Raw genomic sequence first — 23,164 nt, 5'->3', positions numbered from 1 at the left:
TTCAACTCGCCCACACTGACACCCAGGCATTATGGAAGACCTCAATGTCTGACTACACCAGAGACAAATTCACTCTTGTCATACTGTAGGCTGTCTGGAATTTAGCACAGCTACTCCCCTTCAGGAAAATCTTCATTGAGGTCAACTCACTCCTTGGAAAACTAACAAAGCGTTCGATAGGGTGCCATATACAAATGATGTTTAACATAACCTATCAAAAGAAATAAACCTGCACAGCTCTGTAGAATAATTTGTTTAAAGATGCAAATGGCTGTGTCGCTATGCGCCCAACAACTTATTTTCTTATGCAGTAGCATTTTCATATTGCACCCACAACCACATTAGCTTGTGCGTGCACGCACACTGCGGTAACATTCCTATTACTCACAAGAGCTGTGATGTTAGTAGTATGACAGATTCAGCCCTTGTGCAATTTGTATTCAAAACCACGCACAGACCCATGTGTTCAACAGTCCATAATACAGATTTTACTGTGCAGTTACGCTTGTGTAACATGTGCACAGTCCTACATTTTACATGGATCACACACACACGCACACCCCTCTCCCCCACCCTCCCTCCACCCTCCTGCATGCACTTTACTTGGCTTCAACTGACACTTGCAGCTCTTCTGTATTTTAATATTAGGTCATGTGAGAAACCAGAAGGTGTCTCACCCGCTAGTCTCGGGGGAATCTCTCTCTCGGGTGCCCAGGGCGCAGTCATCGCCTTTGGTTCCAGACCCTGGGGGTGGACCAGTGCAGGAGGATCACCTGGGTGGGGTTCGGGGCAGGAGGTCTTCTGAGAGGGGGACAACCAATGGTGAGACGCGGCTTCCCCCTCCCTAGAACATCTTTTACTTCATCCTACCAGGTAGGATGCCTGGCAACTGTAACTCCCCACCCCCTTCGCTACACAAACACTTTCACATGGACAGCCTGTTCTGGTAGAAAAGACTCCTACCCAAGCATTGTACCTGACATGTCCCACGACTATGGTCAGGCAATTACAGTTAACAGCGCATACCTGACTTCCATTAAGTTTCCCCACACAGATGAAAAGCATGAGAGTACACTCTGAGCGAAGGAACAGTGTTCTCCGCATGGCAGCTGAATGAGGGGAGGAAGACGGCAAACTGAGAAGGGAAAGCCAGGAGGGAGATACCCTTGAACTCTCCAGCGAGAGACCGTTACTTTCCAGAAACCTTCAGATGTGAGAGAGTAAGGCTGAGGAACGCGACTGAACTATCCTGCATGGTGTGTCGGGGATACCCTGGGGCCCTCCTACATGACTAGTTGAGGAAGGAGGAGCTGCAGCCGCCATGGTACCGTCCTTGGCTCCAGTATTAAAGTGGCACTAGACAAATCAACACAGCCGGTGAGTTGGGGAGACTGACGCAAGACCGGTCTGTATTTGAAGTCAAGGTTGCAAGCGGCAACATTGTATGAAGTGCATGAGAATATTAATGTGTGTGATGAAAGACGGAGTGTCGAACATTAACATGAACCGAGAGTGTACGAATCAAGAGTGGTTCGGCACCAAGGGCATGCTCAATCGAAAATGTCTCAGGAGGTTTTACCCAGCCAAGAAGTGGCTCGGCACCAAGGGCATGCTCAATCGAAAATGTCTCAGGAGGTTTTACCCAGCCAAGAAGTGGCAGAAACAAAAGTTTATAAGTAAATTTTATAGAATAAATCGAAGTGGTCCTGCAATGGTTGAAGAAAAATCCATCACGCAGTCGAAAGTCTTTGAAATGTGATAATCAAAAGAAAGCAAGAAAGTGTGTTTAAAGTGGTCTGAGCCCGACCGAGGGAGACCAGCTGTGAAGTTGCGTTTAAGGGAGTCCGAACCTGGCTGACCGAGACCCGTACTGAACAGTAAACCCAAGAGCTTGTGAAATGTTTGCGAAGCTAGAGTTTGCCACCCTGCTGAAAACGTGGGGAAGGGAAGCCAACTACTGATCTATCCTGACATAGTGTATCTCGAACACTCTTTTTTGCATACATCTTTTTCCCACACCATTTGTATTTCGAAGTCAGGATTGGCAATAAGTTTATTAGTATAGGCCCTTTTATTTTGAGAGACTCCACTAGAACTGTGTTATTATTTGATGGTCGTAGCTTGCTCCCATCCTTTTGGTTTAGGTTTATATAAAAAAACCCTTGAACTGTGATCACTTGTCTGTCTTCACTGTTTGATACCATGCCTTCCTTACACTAACCTCTAATTAGACATTGCTCTCTGCAATGACTGCACTGCCCAACACACATCTTGAATACAAAGCACTGGTGCATAGCGCTATGCATGGAAAACCTATCTGGCATTACCAGTCCTATGCACTAGCAGTTTGAGCTCCTCCGTGCTGACCCTGTTATTGCTACAGAAACCTAACAGTGTATGTGTTCTCCAGCAGTTTGTTGTCATTGCAATAGGACTCTTGTAGTTTGCGCTTCCTCCAGTGGTATGGCACTTTGTCACTGCTTTCGGACTATAGCAGCATGAGCCTCCTGCACAAGCACTCTTAGTTCTTTACGATTTGTTCAATGGCAGGCAGTGCTGTAGGACTCGATTGAGTGAATGTTCATTCTGATGATGCCCTATTTCTCAGACTGGGCAGCGCTCGAGGAAGGGAGAAGCAGTTGATGAAAGACAATGTCATAGTGTTATGTTGACCGAGGAAAGGTGCCACTGCTAAGAGCCTTATGTGACAAAATGAGGATATTCCTTTGATATCAGGATGAATTGAGCGCAATAATGCCCACATCGAGCCTAATGCAGCCATCAAAAAGATGGGCTTTCACTTAATCATCTAGTGCAGACTGCAGAGATGAATGAGACCTTAAGAGGCGAGAGTTATGGATTATCCTGAGGCCACAGTACTGTGCTGGGCTTCAAACCTCTGATACCCATCTTTATTGCGCAAAGTCTCAGAAACCACTCAATTTGACAAAATAGAAATTCCAATAGCAGTGCTCTATGAATAAAGTGCTGGTAATCTATACACTAAGAAATAAGTAGTTATGCTTTCTATAAGACCACAGACTTGGAGACTCAAGTGGCCCAACATGATTTACCCTGTCTCCAGATTGACAAACTCTCCTCTGCTCTCAACCTCCTGTGACTGCTGTAGAGAAAGAGACATCGATAATACACATCTCACTAAATCGTTGTCAATTAGCAAGAATTACCCAATCTTTTTTGCTTGAGTGCCTGATCTTAACTTGAAGACTGATGTTGGGGACACCTGCACCACATTTAAAACCGATTAGCTCTTTTGATCATTGCGGTCCTTTTACCTTTCTGACCCAACTCCTGCAATGACTTGATAGAGCCTGACTGTTGCTTCTGCTGCCTCTTTTCTCCCGTCTCTGGCCTTTCTAGGCTCTTTCTCTCCAGGCAGTAGCTACGTCTGAGCAATTTCTTAAGCAATTTACTGATTCACCTTAAGAGTTCATTGTCTTAATAGCAAATCACAGCAACATTTCTACCAAACTATGACCAGGCAGCCTTTGAGAAGTTCTGACGCTACTTTTAGAAGATGTATCAATATCATAGGTAGTTGTAAACGCTCTGCTATTGCAACTTTGTATCTACAGCACCATTTGTTTATCATTTCACAGCAAAAAAGTATATTGTACATAATGAAATATTATTTAACAAATGTAAATCCAGTAAATGTCAAAAGAAAAAAGTACACTGCAAAATGTATTGTGGTTTATTACAAAATGTACATGTGTATTGTGAGAAACCTGGCAGTATTCTCCCACCTACTCCCCCGGGATCCTCCATTCAATTGGCCAGTAAGGGGCCATCACTTTAGGATCCCATCCTTGGGGTTGGATAACTGAAGGAGGTTCACCTGAATGGAGGCTCCTGGGGGATTAGGAGGAGAATGCCTGAAGGTGGGACATGGTATTCCCCTTTTTCCCATTACACATCAAAACCCTCTCCCTCAGCTTTATGGGATTTTTTCAATCCCATTATATCTCCCCCTCCCATGTACTGGGACAAAGAAGAGGCGATCAAGAGCAGTGAAGATTACCCAAAGATCTAACAGTGAGAAGCAGAGAAGCCTACCACATTAGATCACTAGACTGTCCCACTAATAGACTAAGGCAAGATCAGGCTATTTACCTTAACCATTCACACACAACTCCACTTGACCCTCCATTCGGATATAAAAGGTGTGTTTCTGCCTGGAAAGAGGAGTGAGCTAGGGTTGATGGTTGGAATGTGGAGGCTGCAGCACAAGAAGCCTATGACGTCTGGAGGAGAACAGGATGCTGACCCATTGTCGCTGGAGGGTTGGAGAGTGGCGACGGAGGGTTGCAGAGTGGCGACGGAGCCGTGTCTCCATGGAGCCAGTGTCAAGCGAGTTGTTAATTATTGGCCAAATCCAGGCCAGTGCTCGTTCCCCTGGGACGTGTGCCGGTCCCAGGCATGTCTGAGGGGCAGGTGGTGAGACCCTGACCTCTGCCCACAGATCTCAAGAAGCTGCTCGCCAGTGCCGCGCTATCTGGGTGATATTTGTAGCAGGCGAGAGGGAAACCCAGTGGCATGCGTGTGGCTGGAGCGGGAGCAGAGATGCAAAAGCGGAAAGTGGCACAGAAAAAGGAAAAACAAGGTGCACGAGCAGTGCAGAGATAGACAAAGACAGACGAGAGGGCGCGTGCAACCCGAAAGTCAGAAAGAGTTGCATTGAAAGTTAACAGAAGAAAAGAGAGGGTATGAGCGACCCGAAAGCAGAAGAGAGGGTGCGAGCGACCCCAAAGGAAGAAAAGTAGTTACAAGGCTGCACAGTAAAGTGGAAAGCGTGTGCCAGTGGCAAGATAAAGCAAGAGGAGAGAAAAGAAGGTGCAAAGGTCCACGGAAGTGAGAGGGTGCCAGGGTCCTGTTAAAGCAAGAAGAGTGTGTAAGAGGCACAGCAAAAGAAAGAAGATGCAGGAGTGCACTGCAAAGTGGAAAGAAGGAAGTGAAGCAAGACAACAGAAAAGATAGAAAGTGTGATGAGAGAGTTTAGAAGTCAAGAGTGTACGCCCTGGGGTATGATATGGCATTCATAACGTGCCTGTACGCAAGTTTTTTTAGGCGCGACAAGTCAAGGAGGGGAAAACAAAGAGGGCACAAAATAACTGTCTTGCTAAGCCTCGTGTTAATCATATTGTGCAAGTGCAGGGAAGAGAAGTGCCGGGGTTAGGGGATGGGGTCCGTGCAGTTAACTCACGTGCAGCCAGCTGGTGGATCATAGGTGCAGAGAAAAGGGGTTGCAGATACAGCAAAAACAAAAAGGTGATGGCTGGAAGGTTTAGACTGAATCTTAACCTCTGGCATTGCTCTGGGCAACCCTCCAGACCATTGTTCTTTGCCTGCCAAGCCATTACAGAACGGGTAAGACCTTATGCAAATCAGGCTTGGTTCCACCCCAAAAAACTGCTAGGTCACATCCCTTCTTCATGAGACCACAAGCATCCCCAAACATGTTTCGGCCTTGTTGGGCTTCATCAGTGAGGAGTAGCTTGGGTCTCTAGGCCCAGCAGGCATGGGACCCACGTCTGGGCATACCTGTCCCTCTAGGGGTGACAAAGCAAAAACAAAGGGGTGGTGCTCTGGGCAACCCTCCAGACCATCGTTCTTTGCCTGCCAAGCAATTACAGATGGGGAAAGACCAAATGCAAATCAGGCTTCCCCTTCTGTAATGGCTTCGCAGGCAAAGAACGATGATCTGGAGGGTGGCTCAGAGCAATGCTAGAGGTTAAGATACATTCTAAACCTTCCAGCCATCACCTTTTTGTTTTTGGGTTGCAGATACAGACCCTTGGGTAGCCCGGAGGCAGTGCGAGGGCAACTGGACATGCAGGAGCCTGGGCCCGAGTTCAGAGGATGACCAGGTGACCAGTGCGCAGAGCAGTCGGGTGCATCAGCAGGGGAGAGGAAGAGAGAAAGCGGAAGCGAAAAGGAAGGTCTTGATTTGCTTCTGGAATCGGAGGTAGTTCTGCTCAAGTTTGAGAGGCAGGGAGGCTGTTCCAGAGGGAGGTCCCAGCCAAGGAGATAGATCTGCCCCCAACTCTCTACTTGGAGATGTGTCTGACCCTCCGAGTTGGAGGTGGATGAGCGGAGAGCTCGAGAAGGAAGATGTTTTGGAAGAGAAAGCTGGAGGTAGAGCGGTCCCACGCCCCAGAAAGCCCTGTGGACAATGCAGAGGGTCAAAAGCCTAGCGCTTTTGAAAGTCTCGGACACTGCCCAATGGAAGGAACTGTGTGAACTTTTGCTTGAGACCACATGGGCCTAAGCTTGGGGAAAGGAACCCTGAGATGCCCGACCAGAACTGTCTTTTTGTTTGGAACTGGAAGCAGTCCAGCCTGGAGAGGGAACCCCAGCGACTCAAAGACGTTGTGCACTTCATTTGCTGCAAGATCCCTACGTGGAAGATACCAAGGGCAACCCTTTTTGTGTTGAGCTTTTTTCTTTTTTTTTCTTTTTTTAACTGGCAGAACTACACCTGATGAAGAGGCCACGTGAAACTAAGAGATTTACATTTCTTTGTGAGACACAATTTTTTCTTTAAGAAGACCCCAGATCACATTTTGTAGTAGTGAGGGCAAGCATAGGTTGTGACACAGACGGATTTTGGTTTTGGACTTGCGGACATCGACGGCCCAACATCAGTTGAGGGAACCAATCCCATTAGAGTTAGGGCCAGTTACACATTACACCAACCCAACAAAGGTTCTTCAATCAAGGTTTTCAAAATGTTGCTTTTGAGTCTGTGTCTCTCTTTTGATACCATGCCTGTCTCACAGTATGTATTTTCATAAAGAAAATTGTCTATTGGAAAACATAATGTCAACACACACGCAGTAGTCTTTGGTCCATTATGCTAATCCAAATAAAATGTTGCTTTAGATTGATAATTGGATTGCACAATGCTGGATGTACATTCTCCATTTAGCTCCCATGGTACAATTCATAGCAGCATACGTTTGCTGCTAGCATCAGGTCACAGCAAATGCACTTTGAGGTTGTGTAAATGCAATCTGCCTCTAAATGGGCCCCATAACCACGCCATTTCAAACCTCAGGTACGTGAGGCCCTACAGGTTACCACCAACCTTTCAATTTTGGTTGCTCCTCTGCTGTCTGCTTTCTCCTACATGACAACATGCATTGCCAAGTGGCAAGCTTAAGCACTTATCAATGGTTATCCCACAATTGCAGGGGTGATTTGGGGGCGGGGGGAGAAGGGTAGAGGTTGCCCCTGCAAAAGAACACTATTCGGTAAGAATTGATGTAGTCCCACTGTGTGAGACTACGCAACATTTATCTGCTTGGTATTGGGTAACCCACCTTTTCTGATGATCTCTTTGTATTTGGTTGTAAACAATTCCTATTGGGTGACAACAATGCTATTTGATTTCGATTTAGCCCTGCTTTCATAAAGGCAAATCCACCGAAACACGTGTCATCAGGAAGAGCATCATTTATAATGAGATAAATTAAAATTTGGACATTCAACCAACCTGGCGCAGTTCTCCGGGAGTTTCCTTTTTTCTGTATTACTTGGCGGTTTTTGGCTTTCTTTCGGCCCACTCCAGAGAGTCGCAACAGACCATATTCAGGAAATACATACATAAATATCTGAAATACTTAAGGGCATTGGGTATCTAAAGGTGTCGCCAGCAAGACAAGCCTCGGCAAAAGCCAAATTGCATGCTTGATGAAATGCTGAAATCGATGAGCAAAGGGCTCTTAAACTTATCAGTCTACGAAGATGAGACAAATGCTGTCATAGACGACGAAGAGCCTGCACACAAAAACACAAGCAATGAGGCATTGGCAAAATCAGATCGGCCAAACTCTTCGTCTGGAGTAGCCCATGTCATTAGCGGGCGAGTTTGTGAACTAATACTCCCGCCAACTGAAGCTATTCCTCTGGCCCCCGTTGAAAAATATAACAAATTTGAAACTATGGCAGAAAAAAGAAGTCGCTTGGGTGCTCGCAATGAAACTCTAAAAACTACAAATTAAATCAGTTCAGCCTGCTGGAATGAGCACAACAAAATGCAGACTGAAGCAGTGATGAAAATGAAAACTAATAAGACTGACACGGCTAATACAAGCCAGATTATCTTGAATGATCCCAAAACATCTGCAACCTCAAACTTGGACAACAAAAACCGAGGAAGATTGTCACAGAACCTCTTCGTAAACAAAGATAAACTGGGAAAACCAGCGAAGTACATGCTAATTTTGGAAATAATCCTGGACACAAAAGATGGCCTAACCTTGAATCGAAACAATGTCCTTAAGCTTTTACATCATGTCCCTGGACTGCGGTCAATAGATTCCAACGACATTCAAACAGTGGACTTCTTTAATGACCATCAGAATGATAAAGTCTGACTGCATATAAATTCCAGACTTGTCTGTGATTTACTCTTTAATGCAGTCCCCTTTCTGCTGTCCTTGGGCTTTGACATTCATGAGGACTCGCCAAATAATGACGCTATACTGTGTCCTACAAAGGCTGTGGAACCAATGGCCAACAACTCGCCCTTAACCTATAAGGTTACTTTTGGAAACACTGTCAGCTCAAAACCTTCTAATAAAGTTGTTAACGTGACAACTGCTAACAAGCGGGAAAACAACATGGAACAAAATAGCCCTCCACAAGAAAAATTCAATTTGGGAGAAAACATCAAAATTACAATTTTGGGAACAGCTTCTTTAGCTGAAAGTGTGCAAAACATCAACCCACAAATTTTGGATGACAATAACACTCCGAAAAAATTGGAACTGGCTTGCTGGCGTACTGGGAGGGCAATCGAGCTAATGCCAGCAGGGACGTTCTAGTTCCCATATGAATGTCCTTTCATGGAACACCCGAGGATTTACTCATTTGTTTAATGAAGCTAAAAAAAAGTCCCTTGAATCAAACAGTGATTTGCCTCCAGGAAACGTGGCTGACTCTTTGCCCATTGTCAGATGACTATGAAATAGTCATGAATCCAGCCATAGCGAGAAAAAAAGGCCGTCCATCCGCTGGTCTAATAACAATGTTGGAAAAAAACTCGGGATGGAAAGTAAAAAGTGCCTTTAATTATACACCGTACATCCAATATACAATTGTGGAAGCCACTTCCATGACTCCTGGAAAAAAAATCCAGCTTAACATACTCAATCTATATTGGCATCATAAAGAAGCTGGCACATACAAATTCATAAACACAGTATTGGACTTAATGCTATCAACAGCGAGCAACAAGTACCCAATATAACTTGCTGTGGTGACTTGAATTTGTCATGCATAAGGGATGTGAATGATTCTGTATCATCGACCACAGCGCAAAAATTGGCAGCAAAATGGTGTTCAGCTATGCACGAAAGAAACATAACAATGGCCAACGGCAACAAAAGCGGAGACATTCCTGCACAAACAACCTGGAAAAGCAGCAACTATAAATAGCAGACTATTTCTTTATTTCAGAAAACTTAGCACATCGAGCGGTGACATTAACGGCATTAGAAGATCCAAACAGCGACCATAGTAAGTTAATACTTACTCTGCTTTCTCTGACCATAGTGAAACCAATCAGCTGGAGGAATCAGGTTGAAGTAGAGCCCAATAGAACTCCTCTGAAGATAAGGCCATATGAGGTAAAGAGAATCACAGATTCATACTACAACCTCATATCCAATTCAACAGACTCCAGCCTTGGATACACTGCTGTTCTAAAACAGTTTATGTCCGTTCAAAAGGGATCAAAATGACCGGATTTCACACCTAAACACTGCTACAATCATGAAATTGCAGTAAGAAAGAGGCAATTAAGGAAAGAACTAAGACCGCATACACAACTTCAACTCGAGCAGAGACAGCAAGCTAAAAAAGCCTCAAAGCAGCAATACAAAAATTGGCTAATTTCGCACAAATTTATCCAATACCAACAGGACAGCGAAGTAATGCTAGCGGTGCTAAGCAATAAGAACTCAGCCGATTTTTGGAAACTGATTAACAACATGAACTGTCAACAAAGTGCAATTCAAACAAACATGGTTCCTCAAGCAAAATGGTTTACCCACTTTGACTCGGTCTATAGAAAAAGCAGTACAACAATTGAACCCAAACTACCGAAGCTCACTGAGTGGGATTTAAAGTTTGAAAAGGAGAGCATAGTACAGAGCATCCTACGAGCATCCTCCTCAAGAGCCCCCGGTAGCGATGGATTTACCAACCTGCTAATAAAACAAAATCCAGAGGATTGGTCTGAGTTGCTCATGCTATTGTTCATAAGGATTGCAGAAGAAGCCAGCATACCATCAAGCTGGAAATCTGCAATTGTAATTCCCATTTTCAAGAACAGAAATAGAGCAGATCCTAAGAACTACAGGCCTATAGCATTATTAGATGTTCTTGGAAAAATATTTGCTATCCAACTACAAAACCAACTGATGAAATGGATCGAATCAACAAAACATCTGGACCTCCGACAAACTGGATTTGTCCGTGGCGTTGGTTGTAGCCTAAATCTGCTACTGTTGAATATTTTGAAAATGGATGCTATAAGATCAAACAAGAAAATGTACCTCGCTTTTGTGGACTTATCCCAAGCATTTGATAGCATTGACAGGGAACTATTATGGAATAAAATGGCGACCTGGAACTGCCCTCTCAGTCTACTCTTGGCTATCAAAGCACTCCACACCGATACATTTATAAGGGTCAGACTGAATCAACTAGGTCTCCTCTCTGAGCCAATAAAAACCTATAGAGGAGTTAAACAGGGTTGCCCACTTGCAGCCATAATATTTAATCTGTTCATCTCAGACTTGGGGGATGCATACAAGAACATAAATGCCTTCGCTCCAAAAATTAACGGAAAGGAAGTAAATTGGCTCCTGTATGCGGACGACCTAGTCCTATTAGACTTAACACCCATAGGACTGCAACGGAAACTGCACATACTCGACAAATACGTCGCACAAAACGGTTTAACCGTGAATTCCAAAAAATCTGAAATCCTAACTCTGCAAAATCTTCCAAAAAACAAAAAGAGAGTGGGCTTGAAAAAGTTTAAATGGAGAATTGGGAAGGAGTCGCTAAAAAGCGTCGACCAAACAATGTACCTTGGCATGTGCATTAGCTCAAGTATCAATGATGCTCCTTGGGTCGCGAAGGCAAAGGATAAATGTAAACAACTAACAGCACAGGCCTGTATACTTAACAGGAAGTTTGGCAAACACTCGCTAAAACCAGTTATGGATTTCTATAAAATGAAATTCATTCCGGCAATTACACACAGAGCTAACAGTGCCCTGGGATGTCCAGACTCTTTATGGTCATCGCTTGAACATCACTTCTAGTCCAAAGTCTTGCGTCTTCCAATGGGTGTCCCAACTGCATGTATAAGATACGAGCTAAGTCTGTTGTCCATTAACGCAATAGTAATGTGGACTACTCTAAATGAGTTTAGAAAGATAACTATTGATCCAACTGTTCCACAATACTACATCTTAACTAATGCAGACACAGGTACCACAGACTGAATTGGCACAATGGACAAGACGCTGTGACGACATCCTAAGCGACTTAAGTACCAATAGAGAGCTACTCCATTTGAATCCTGTCAAAGTAAAATCACTACTATGGCAACAAGATTGGATTGACACAGTTGACACACGAGGGACTCATAGAATTATGAGATTATGAGACCATATCCAGCTGAAGCAAGAAAGATAAATGACCCTCAAGCCTACTTGCTCAAGTTCCCAGATCCTGCCCGTAGACTCTTTTACATGAAATTTTGCTTGAACCAATTTCCAACAAGAGAAACGCTGGCGATCCGGCAAAAAGATGGAGCTCCATTGTTGATCTGTCGCCTATGTGGGGAGGCAAATGAAACACTAAAACACCTCACATTATTCTGCACGCAGTTGCGACAGGAACGCTCTACCCATTTGGGAAAGCACATTGTGGCAAGACCAAACTTCTCCGCCGAGGATTGGTGGGACGAGTTGCATCAAGACGTGGAACGTAGTCTAACGTTTGAATTGACTTTCCTCCTAGAAAAGATGAATGCAAAACTGGAAAAATATGAAAACGACACTAAAGTTGTCTTAAATTCTGCTTGAACTTTGGAAAGCCAATTTTGATTGGAACGCTAGGCTCTTATGCTTCGTCTAATGCTCCTCCTTCCCACTTTCTTTCTATCTTGCTTGATTATCATCTTCCCTGTCTTGTCTTGGAGCTCCATCTGTGGACCTTTCTTCAAGAATGAATTCTCAAAATGTATTCTTGTGTTTTTTTTCTTCTCTTTTTTCACAATTTTTGTACATAATTTTCTTTTTTTTTAAAGGTTTGTAACAAACCAATAAAAATAATAATAAAAAAAATATTGTGTTACACCTTTTGGTATAGGTCTGTACTACACAAGTTGGTATTGTGACTGAGCAGCCAGGCCTATCTCAAGAGGGCTACATGTGAGCTGTAGAGCTGTACAAATGAAATGCGTAAATACAAGTAGCCAAGTAACACTTACACTCTAGGTTTCTGTTTATAAATAGTAATTTATTTAATTAACATACATTTTTAAATAAGCGTTCTAAAAAAAAGGCAATTCGTGTAACAATGTAAATCTACTTTAAAAGTGCTTTTCAGAATCAAACAAGTCAGTGGATAATCTTTGGATATGCTTCTTGCACAATTCCTACACCCTGAGGTGACTTCAATTATCAGGACAATAATGGCATTTATATATCACACTGGTTATACTTTTTTATAGATTCTGAGGTTGCAGAAAGGAAAGGTTTAAGGAAGGAAAAGGTTAAACGGGTTCTCAGTAAGTGTGAGGACAACTAAATCTTCCAATGAAATCTAGTCCAGCCTTTCCCAACAGTAACAGTTTCACAACAAGCTACCACCTATGAGGGACAAGCCATATCAAAGTCAATGGACTAGAAGAGTCTTCAGGGAGCCAGGACAGCCAAAGTCAATTGGAACACAGTCTATGGAGCTGTGGCACTTCTTACAAAAAGTTAGTGAATTTGTAAAAATCACTTTTAGGGTTACAAGCTGTTAAGCCTGTGAAAAGAGAGTTGAAAACAACTCTAAAAGTAAGCTAATGCAATTTCCCAACTGAGAAAAGCACAGCTAAAAAAGCAATGAGGCAAGTACCCCAAACCTAAACAGTACCTCTAGTTTGAAGAAGAGTGGTCCAGCTGTATTCTATCTTGATACAGTGGCCTAGACCCTTAGTTCCTGATCTTCAGTTCTGGGGACAAGGGGAAGGATGTCTGGAGGGCTCCTGCAGCGGTACTTGTGAGATCGTCAGCAGCTATGGGCTCTTTTCGGTTCAGCAGCATTTTGCAGTTTCAGTGCTTGGCAAACAGCACTGTCGCCGATCTCGGATACCGGTTGGGCTTCCGTCACTCCTTGGTTCCTGCACTCCGGTGAGGCGACTCTAGCTCTGGTTGTCCTGCTTCCGGGAGAATCCTGGAGCTTCTAGCCGGATTCGTTACTGCATCAGATGTTTCACTCGACTGCAGATTACTCGACCCCCTGGCATTCGGTTCTTGCAGCAACGAAGAAGTACAGCCAGTCGGGGAAGATGGTCCAGTGGAGTTCGTCTCAGGGTTAGTTGGTCCCACTAACCCAATGGGAGAAGTTGTTACGTCTTCTCTGTCGAAATGAAAAAGGAGTTTTTCAGCACAGCAGCAGGGCTTCACCGGGCAATTCAAAGGTCCAGGAGGATGCAGCAAGCTTCATTCAAGGTTTCTTCGTCGGGTGTTTCTCCCAGTGGTTGACTCGGCCTGAAGTCCCAAACCCTTGCCTTTTAAGCAGGTTTCTCCCATTCATGCACATCCTAGACTGTTAATCACACAGCAGGGTGGCTGTCCTAGAAGGACAGCCAGCCAATCAGGACTGGTTGCATTCAGGCATTCCTAGAGACAAAGGACGGGAGGTTCGGTTACCTCCCTCACATCTTGCCCTTCCAGACGCACTAGAGCCAGAGGCGGGCTTCAGGGCTGAAGCCTGTGAAAGGCAAGACAAGCAAAGGGCTCAGATCTGTCTCAACGCACAGAGTAAAACCCAAGAAAGACCTCGCAAAGAGAAAATGGCGAAAAAAGAAGACTGGGGCCATTTTGACAAAATGGTCACCCATGGGTACTGTACTGCATCTGAGGGTTCAGCCTGCGGTAGAAAAGCACAATGGTCGCAAAAATTAAACCACTGCCACAAGCCGTTTAAAGTAGTGAGGGTAACATAAAAATGTTACCTGATAATATAGGATAAGGGGCTACTAGTTAACCCCCCAGCACTCCACATAAGATGGGGTGTGCTGGACCTACAAAGAGAAAAGGTAGATAAAGTCAATTTCACTTTACAATTCTTGGGAAACCTTATGAGAAATCTAAACGGATTTCTCTGTCACACTGCACTGAAGGTGCTGTCTGTCACCATACAAAAAAGAGATGCCTATCAAGTTTGTCAGACTCCAAAAATAGTAAAAACACATTATCCAAATCCGGTCAAAACACGTGAGAAAAAAAGTCTCACTCACTCCAGGGTTAAAATTAAAAAGTCCTAAAGTCCAGCAAAAGAGTTGGATAAGGTGGGAGGAATTAAGCACTGAAATGGAAATTCTCCCTAACGAACACCTCCAACAAAGGCTTTACAAAAGAACTGCTTACCTCAAAGGTGCCAATAAAGGTATATTTTACTTGCCTCATAATAAAAGGGCCTGTAATTAATCAACCTGTGTTTACGACCCTTTCGGCATTAGTAACACAAACTGGGGTGTGATTAATGTTGGCTCCCCCAACTGCCATGCCAGTCAGCTTCCTGACTGATCTGGAAACTACCTTATGGTAACATTTGAATGGGTAGCTTACCATTAAGTAACGCTGATATGGTCTACATTCTGTACATGCAAACTCTAGCATTTAGGGTCATTGGGGTAACTGATTTAGATACATGGGCACAATAAAATCAAACCACGAGTGAATAGTTACACAAAAAGTTCCTGCAAACTGAACCAAATTAAAACCCATGGTGCCTATAGCCCTTTTCCTTCAGTTCATACATTCAAGCTAGCAAAGCCATATTTCAAAGCTGAATTTATTGTAGATATTCACCTAGGTGCTGAAGGGATTTGAATATATTCCTCAGCTTTCATTTGGCTTTGTTGGCATAACTTCTTCTCTTTTCCATACTGTTTTCTGCTCACTTTTTGGAATGGTTGGTTGATTTGTACATAAGCAGCAGACATGTCCTGCTCTAGATGGATAATGTGTCTTTCTATCGCAGGCATGGATTTCCCTCAGCACAGCTGCCACGTCTTGGAAGAGCTCAATCAGCAGAGGCAGCTAGGCCTTTTATGCGACTGTACTTTCGTGGTGGACGGCATTGACTTCAAGGCACATAAGGCAGTGCTCGCCGCATGCAGCGAGTACTTCAGGATGCTGTTTGTGGAACAGAAAGATGTGGTGCACCTTGATATTAGCAATGCAGCAGGTGTGTGGAGATTTCAGTTTATCATTTATGCATACTCTTTGCTGTTTTGAAGTTTTCATGTGTGCTTTTTCTGCCTCTCCCTAGGTTTAACTTGTTTTCTGGTTATACTTTCACTGCACTCACGTTTTCTATCGCTTTATCCCTGCTGCCCTTCTGAGACGAGGCATTCTTCAGGTTTTGTTTTCAGCAGATCGTAACATGCCTACTTTTGATTCCTTGCAGGGCTAGGGACAGTCTTGGAATTCATGTACACGGCCAAACTGAGTCTTAGCCAGGAGAACGTGGACGATGTGCTCGCTGTGGCTGGATTCCTCCAGATAGAAGAGATAATCAGTGCATGCAACACGCTGAAGTCCCTTGGCGTTCCAGTGGAGGCCTGTACGGAGAGCATGGAGATTCACTGTGTTGCTCATGGTAATTAGAAGATATCCAGTGTTAACCTCCACCACACAGAAGTATTAACACAACTTGCTCTGCACAGGGGTTTTGCCCTCGCACTGAGTTCTGCATGTATTAAGCGCCTTTCTCAGAACTAGCAAGGAAACTAGAAATTGGTGATTTTATTTTTTCTTCTAGTTTTTCCTGCCTTCTTGTTGCAGTTCCCCCTGAGCCCCTGGGGACCAATTCCGTTGGTGACGGTGCGCAGTACAAATACCTTTTTAACATTAGTTTTACTAGATTGAGCATTTTCGTTATCGTATATCTAAAACCATAAACCTGAAAACCACTCCACAGCCAACTTTCATAATTGCTTTAATTGAGTAAACTTTGGTATAGTCGTGGTTTTGTGAAATATGTGATGCTGAATATTTAAAATAATTCAGGGGTCGAATTAACTACTGGCAATTTCAGTTAGTTTCATTTGAAAAATTGTGGAGTCCAGACATTGACTTAGTTATGTAAGAAAATTAGGCGTCAAAATTTTGAAGTAGTATATTTTAACATTGTTGGCCAATATTTGAACATACCTACTCATGTCAGTGTCCCTACTTTAGCCCACAAACAAGCCTAGGATTATGTATTTCCTGGAACTTAAATTACAAATGTCTATTATTGTGATAGAATTGTGACAAAGCGCATTCATACAAAATCCTGACATTTCCCCCAAAATGCAGGGGTGTGGAGGCACAGGGAAAAGGCAAAGAACACCCTGGTTGTAGGCTAGTGGGCGGGTGTGTCGGGAACGCAGGGGGAATGGGTGGGTGACACCATAAAAAGGGCTGGAGGAGTCGGGATTGTGTACAGTGGAATTATGTAAGGGTAATATTTGGACACAGTCCGCCATCCCAGTGTACTCCAGCAATATACAATTAGGGAGAACCAATCGGGTATATTCTACCCACTCCTTACACCTCAGTACCTTTTTAAACCATAACGTTAATCACCCCGTTATTTAAACATCTATTTACTAAACATAAATAATTTTAAAACTTGTATATTTTTATGCAACATTTTAACTGGTTGCCCCCCAATGAAAATACACACACTTATGTTCTACAGCAAAATATGCCAGATATGCACAGTTTATTAAGATGTGGTTCTTGTTGCTTTTTCTGCATTGCTGTATTTGACTGTGATGTTGTAGTCTCCCCACTATGCTTACATTGCCATGAGTCAAATTCTACACCGATTTCTATCATGGTGCCTATAACAATTACATTGTCATCCTTCATGTGCCATACACCAAGCATACCATTGCATAGAATATGGTGCCTTGTTTCCCTATTGCATAGTCTTATCGTATCCCACACTAGCTCTTTTACCTAGACATCAAGCTATGATCTGGCTAGTGCCTGACCATTGCATAACTAAATGTGGCTACCTTCCTGAAGAAGCTACCAGAGGATCCATACTTCCCAAAAACGGTTCTGCAAGGGGCCTGCTATTGCATCTCAAGACACTGGGAACAATGGTTCCAGCTGTAATGAACTCATGGTGGCAACCGTAAAGACAGATACAAATGATCACATTTAAAGGGTGTTTATTAAACTGTAGGCATGGGAGCAAGCGTCGACCATCAAATGAAAATAAGGCATTCCGAATGGCACCATGCCAAAGGGCCTATACTAAAAAACCTATTAGCAAACCTTAAAACCAATACAAAAAGGGTGTGGGATAGTTTTCAAGAAAAGAAAGAAGTGTTCATAAATAATATGTCCGGATGCGTTAGTTTGGGTCTCCCTTCCCCACGTTTTAAGCATGGGTAAGGAGGGATCTTTGAGCACAGTACAGTCTCAAGCTTCCCCAGCACGAGACAACAGTTCCACTTGCAGCTATCAGGGCCGTTAATGGCCAAGTCTCGTTTCTTCTGAAAGTCTCTTGCCTTCGATGGTCTGACATTCAAACAACAAAACAAAAGTTCCTTCAACAAAATGAAAATGTGTTTCCCGGTTTTACTCACAATGAGGATTCTACACCCCTGCATCCCCCTCTTCCGGACGTTGACCCTTGTTCCTCTCAATATGAGGGCCTTCGGTGGTTGTGGTTTCCTGGCCCCGAGGGACTGATAGGTTTACCAAGAAAGTACCAACAAACAAACGCAAAGTTCTGTTCTATGTATTTCTCAGGTGATGGACTCACTCCTGGGTCCCCCTCTTCCAGGCACAGAACCCTCTTTGTTTTGAGCCTCCCTCCACCGGGTTCACTATGGCTTTTCCAGCATTCTTTATCTTGATGTCTTTTTAAACAGTTCCAGTGGACATCCCTCGGCTGGTTTCATTCTGGTCAACACACTGTTTCTTGGGACTTTAGACTTGCACCCTACTTGTCAGCATCCCTCTTCCGGGTTCACTCTTGCCAACTTCACATTCACTTTCAATGTTCACAGGATTCACTTCCCTGGCTTTCTCATATGGCGGGATTCACTTCCGTTGCTTTCTTTATAGTTCTTAGGTCAAATGCTTTTGACTGTACAGGGATTTTTCTTGACCTCCTGGATGACCACTTTGACCTATCTTGGTGGCTCTCCTACGGCCTTCTGGTATTTGTAGTTTTCTCTCACACTGGGATCGACCAGAGTTTCTCAGAGCAGCACCCACGTGGTGCCAGTCCCCTTCTGCAGTTGCTCTCCACTTTACAATTTTATAGTTCTTTGAACTTCTCTCACTTTGCCACTTGTGACTTTCATTTACCACAGCCCGGTTCTTATCAGCTCTCCCCTCGACTCACTGGCTGTGATGAACCGCTTGGCTTTCCTCTTTACTGGAATCAAGGCCGGTACCACAGAAGCAGGAGTCTCCCTCTCCCCAGTTTATCAGCGTCGATAAGCTCTTTGTACTGTTGACATTTGTTGCAGCACACTTGGGCTATTGTCCTCTGCCTTACGATTCTTTCAGTGGAGGGTTCGCAGGGTTTTGTCGAAAAGGGCAAGGTTGTGTCTCCTCTTGTCAGCCTCTCGATACTTGCCGCATTTTTCCGCCCCTTGAACTGCCGGGGTCTGGATACCTGTCTCGTCATGCGGTCTGCCTTGCTCGTCCTGTGCTTGCCTGCTCCACCTTTTATCCCTGTTGGGAAAAGGATCGGCCATCAGGTGTGTGTGATTTAAGTCCATTGCCTGACTTTGCCTGACGTTTGTATTGGGACATGTCTGATGAAGGACTCTGGTGTTAGTCTGCCGTCTTCCATGTGGTAAAAAGGTTTTCGGGTCGGAAAGGGGGGTTAGGGGGTGTTAGTGTCAGATTGTTCTACGGGGTAGAATGGGGAAACCGTGCTATATGGAATTACAATCCTAGTATTAGAGGGGTTTTGAAATAAGTAGGATGGTTTGTGAGGTAAGGATCGTGAAATAAACAAGAAGGATTGTGGGAATGGTAGTGGTATGCCTGAGCGTGTTGGGAGTGTGAGAAATAATGACCAGAGGGGTGTGAAAAAGAATGACTGGGAGTATGTGGTAGGGAATCTTGGTGGATTGGGTCTGTACAGAGGGGTCATTGGATCTGGGCAGGAGAGATTCAATGGGAGGAGGTGAGGCAGATGTATTGTAGCCTACAAAGGTCTCTGGGATTTCATCCTCCTTGTTTTCCCTCGGTATAGTACTGCATCTCACCTGGGGCATTTCCTTGAGCATAACCCTATTTTCCCCTATCCAGGTGATCATCCCCTGTTCGTCTAACCCTATGTTTGGACTTTGAGAAAGCCCGTTCTTACTTGGCCACCTGAATAAGGGATTCCCACACAGCCCAAATCTCCTCCCACGTTAGGTTGCATACTAAGACATGGAAAATTACAATGCTAATATTCAGAGAGGAGCGCCACATAGTTTGGGATCGACAAAAGTTGTATGCTTTTCTGCTGGACTTCTCAGCAGCGTTTGAAACCACCAGGTCCAAAGTGCTCCAACTCTTCACAAAAATGACTGGCAGAGGAGGTACTTTGCAGGCCAGCCATCGTCAGTTAAGTACCAATGGGTGAGCCCCTTTTTGTTGTTGATGAGGATATTTGTACCACACACTATCACCACCGCAGTGGTCCCCAGGCGCTCTGGCGACTCTGAAAAGGGAAGGGGGGTGAAATTAGTGGTAACGAGCTGGAAAAGTGCAAGAAGGCAGTGATGTGCTGTTGGCAGCCTCTCTTTAATGTCTCCATGGCCACTTTCGGCTGCACCATTGAAGATCCAAGCATGGATTGTCACTTGTCTGTTAGGGGTGCTCTGTTTCGCCCCCAGCTCATTGAGAGAACTGGGTATTGTCAACATGTGCTAAACTCCCTGAACCTTGTCCAGCCGTAAATGCCAACACAACTTGATCCCGTTTATGGGTTGTGAAGGGTCAGAAGAAGACGAAAAATTAGAATTTTCCATTCTGAACTTGTTTTATTTAAATAATAACAGCCATAACTTTCCTAAAATATGGGTTTCCCTACCTGACAAAACAAACTGGGCTGCTAGTCTGTAAGTTGTGAAGTACAAAGTAATGGTCTGTCCTCCCGTCCAAATCTTACCTGCTCTGACCCTACCACTAATGCAAAACAACTTAATTTCAGGGGCATGACTGGAGCTGCTTTCTCTGCAAGTTTCTATCAATATAGAATCCTTAGATAGCTCTTGGCTATCACTTGTATCCATTTGTTACACTGTTTTAGCAGATTTCTTCAACTCTCTTGATCTCTCTTACCTTGGCTCTTCAAGGTCCTCTTTAGAGGGGTTCCTTTTCCTTGAGTTTCTGTCACTCTGGCTTTATCACATACGCTTAAGTGTCTCTTTATATGGCATTCAGCTTGTATCCTGATTTGAATAGCACAAGCAATGGTGTTTTCATCAGAATTCCCAATCCTCTTATTGCTTTGTTTTTCACTGGGACGAGGATGACGACCACAGTGATGATCCTCTTTCCTTTTACTATTGTGTTTCACTGGGATGAGTAAGGTGAACCCAGTATTGATTCTCACTCTTCTGGGTTCTTTGATTCTCACTGGGACGAATCTGATGGATCATTGATGATTACTACTCTTCTCGGTACTTAGATTCTCACTGTGATGAGAATGATGGACCCAGTAATGATTCTCACTCTTCGGGTTACTTTGATTCACAATGGGACTAGTATGAGTATAGTATTCGTTAGGTTGTATACAAATTGTTTGTTTTACAATTGCTCGGATTACAATTGACCTTTTCACAATTGACCGAATTGTGAAGGTCAATTGTAACATATATGCAGGGAAAACCCCCCCGCAATCTCCCACCCAACGCAAACCCCCCCAAAACCCTATATAAATATGTATCAGTAAAAATACTTTGTTAAAGGGACGTTATCGTTAAGTTGTGCTACTAGCAACAAACCCTGTGTGGGGATGACCCACATGTTCTGGGGATGCCAGGCAATACAATCCTTCTGGGCACAAATTAATGCTAGGGTGGCCGGGGCAGACATCACATTGGATGTGAAGACACCAAAGGCATGTATCCTGGGCAGATACCCTAAAAACAAAAAAAAAAACAAGCCCCTGAACAAACTCAGAGACCTAATGTACATCCTAGCGAAAAGACACATTGCCATGGGGTGGAAAAGCCCCAAAGCCCCTAGCGTATCGCTGTGGTGGGAGGACCTCCGGAGATGGTCGGCTGCTGAAACGGGGGCCTGGGAGAACGCGCAACAACGACAAAAACTAGACACTTCTGAAGATCTTCTACAATAGGTGGCTCTCACAGTGAGTCTGTTCCACCCGAAGGAGGATTGTTCCTTCAGCGGGGACACGGACAGCCCACGATAACCTTCGGTGCACACGGATCGTAACACAGAACTGAATGGTCTTTGAAAGTTGGGAGGGAGGGAAGGGTGGGGAGTTACTTGTGATTTTGTAACTGACTCAGAAATGATATTATGGTTGTATTGTTAATGAAAATAATTTTAAAAAAGGGGGCTACTAAAAACCTATGAAATTCAGTAAAAAAACTTTGTTAAAGGGAATTTATAGTTCAAAGTAAAACCCAAAAACCCTTGAAATTCACCAGTTATGGTAAGCTAAGCAACCATAACTCTCGCTACCACTGTGCACTGCTAAGACTAACACCCAGGACATCAAAGATGACATCACAAATATTGGGACTGCGTCACTGGGTCGGTAGTTGGCCTATTGGGTTCTTGTCTGTGGGTCAGGATGGCAACTTTAGTTGTCTCTTCCTCTCTCGTCGACATGTTCCACGTTGTTGCTTTGTGCATAGCTGCGTGGTCTGGGATCCTCTTCCCAGTATTCTCTCCTCAGGTCTGGATGTCTCTTTCCAGAGTCCTCCACTCTCTTGCTTGACTCTCCTGGGCTTTACTTTTTCCTGGTGCAACTAGGGCACTGCTGTTAACCAGCCTCCCCACGTAGAAAGCTGTGCTTTCTTCTCGTCCTCACTTGCTTCGCTGCCACAGCAGCTATGAGCTTCCCAGGTTTCTCTCACTGGTGTCTCCTCCTCCAACTCTTATGATACTCAGCTGGGACTACCCCAGCATAACGTTATAGTCTGTCTTTTGTGTTGGACTGGTGCTCATTATTGTTCTATTGGGTGTCTTCGTCACTACCCGACAGGTACTTTTTCTCAGGTGGAATATCACAGTAGAAAATGTATAGGGATGCGTCCTGTTCTCTTCCAAAAGATTTCACTATCTTTGGTTGTTGAATGATTTGGGCAGAGAGTTGCTCATTGGAACCGGAGTCCTTGTCCCCACGGGGGGGGGGGTCTCTCCCGTTGAGGTCCTGCTTGCCTCTACTCCTAGGGAGGGTATCGGGTAGCGGGCTCACCTCCCTAGCCTCACAAGGAAAGGCTCCCTCATGGGGAAAAGTGACGAAATCCCACGATTCGTCACAGGATGCAGTGGATTACCCTTCACCTAGCCTCTTTTTCTGATAACGCTTTAAATGTACCTCCCAGAAAGCCCAAAACCTGTTTAATGTTTTTCAAGGCCCTCTCTTTTACTGAAGTTATCTTGAGCATCAAGAACAGGTACTGTCTGCTACACTTTCTGAGGATTTTTCGTGTCTTACAATACAATTGCTGTACAAAATTACACTGATCCTCTGTGTCCCCTACAACTTGGACTACAGCAACAGTATTATACTGGGCCCTCAGAGAAGACCCTATCATAATGAGTGTGTCCAAAATCCTGCTACTCGTTCTGTCTAGCTTCTTGATGATATGATCCGAGCCATGAAGGCCCCACATTGAATCCCAGTC

The 23,164-nt window shown here is 44.2% G+C and overlaps 1 protein-coding gene across 4 annotated transcripts in view; it reads left to right on the top strand.

Annotated features, from left to right (window-relative positions):
- ZBTB17 (zinc finger and BTB domain containing 17) overlaps positions 1 to 23,164 on the top strand; it is a 938,938-nt gene that overhangs the window by 74,370 nt on the left and 841,404 nt on the right. For all 4 annotated transcript variants that reach the window (XM_069611094.1, XM_069611092.1, XM_069611093.1 and 1 more), the window contains exons 2-3: positions 15,304 to 15,510; positions 15,733 to 15,924. In XM_069611094.1, coding sequence (XP_069467195.1) covers positions 15,306 to 15,510; positions 15,733 to 15,924 — 397 coding nt within the window. In that variant the 5' untranslated portion in view covers positions 15,304 to 15,305. The remainder of the gene's footprint in view (positions 1 to 15,303; positions 15,511 to 15,732; positions 15,925 to 23,164) is intronic.

This window comes from Ambystoma mexicanum, chromosome 8 (assembly GCF_040938575.1).
Source record: "Ambystoma mexicanum isolate Mex_15411 chromosome 8, UKY_AmexF1_1, whole genome shotgun sequence".
NCBI lineage: Eukaryota > Metazoa > Chordata > Amphibia > Caudata > Ambystomatidae > Ambystoma > Ambystoma mexicanum.
This window is presented reverse-complemented; position numbering and strand designations above follow the sequence as displayed.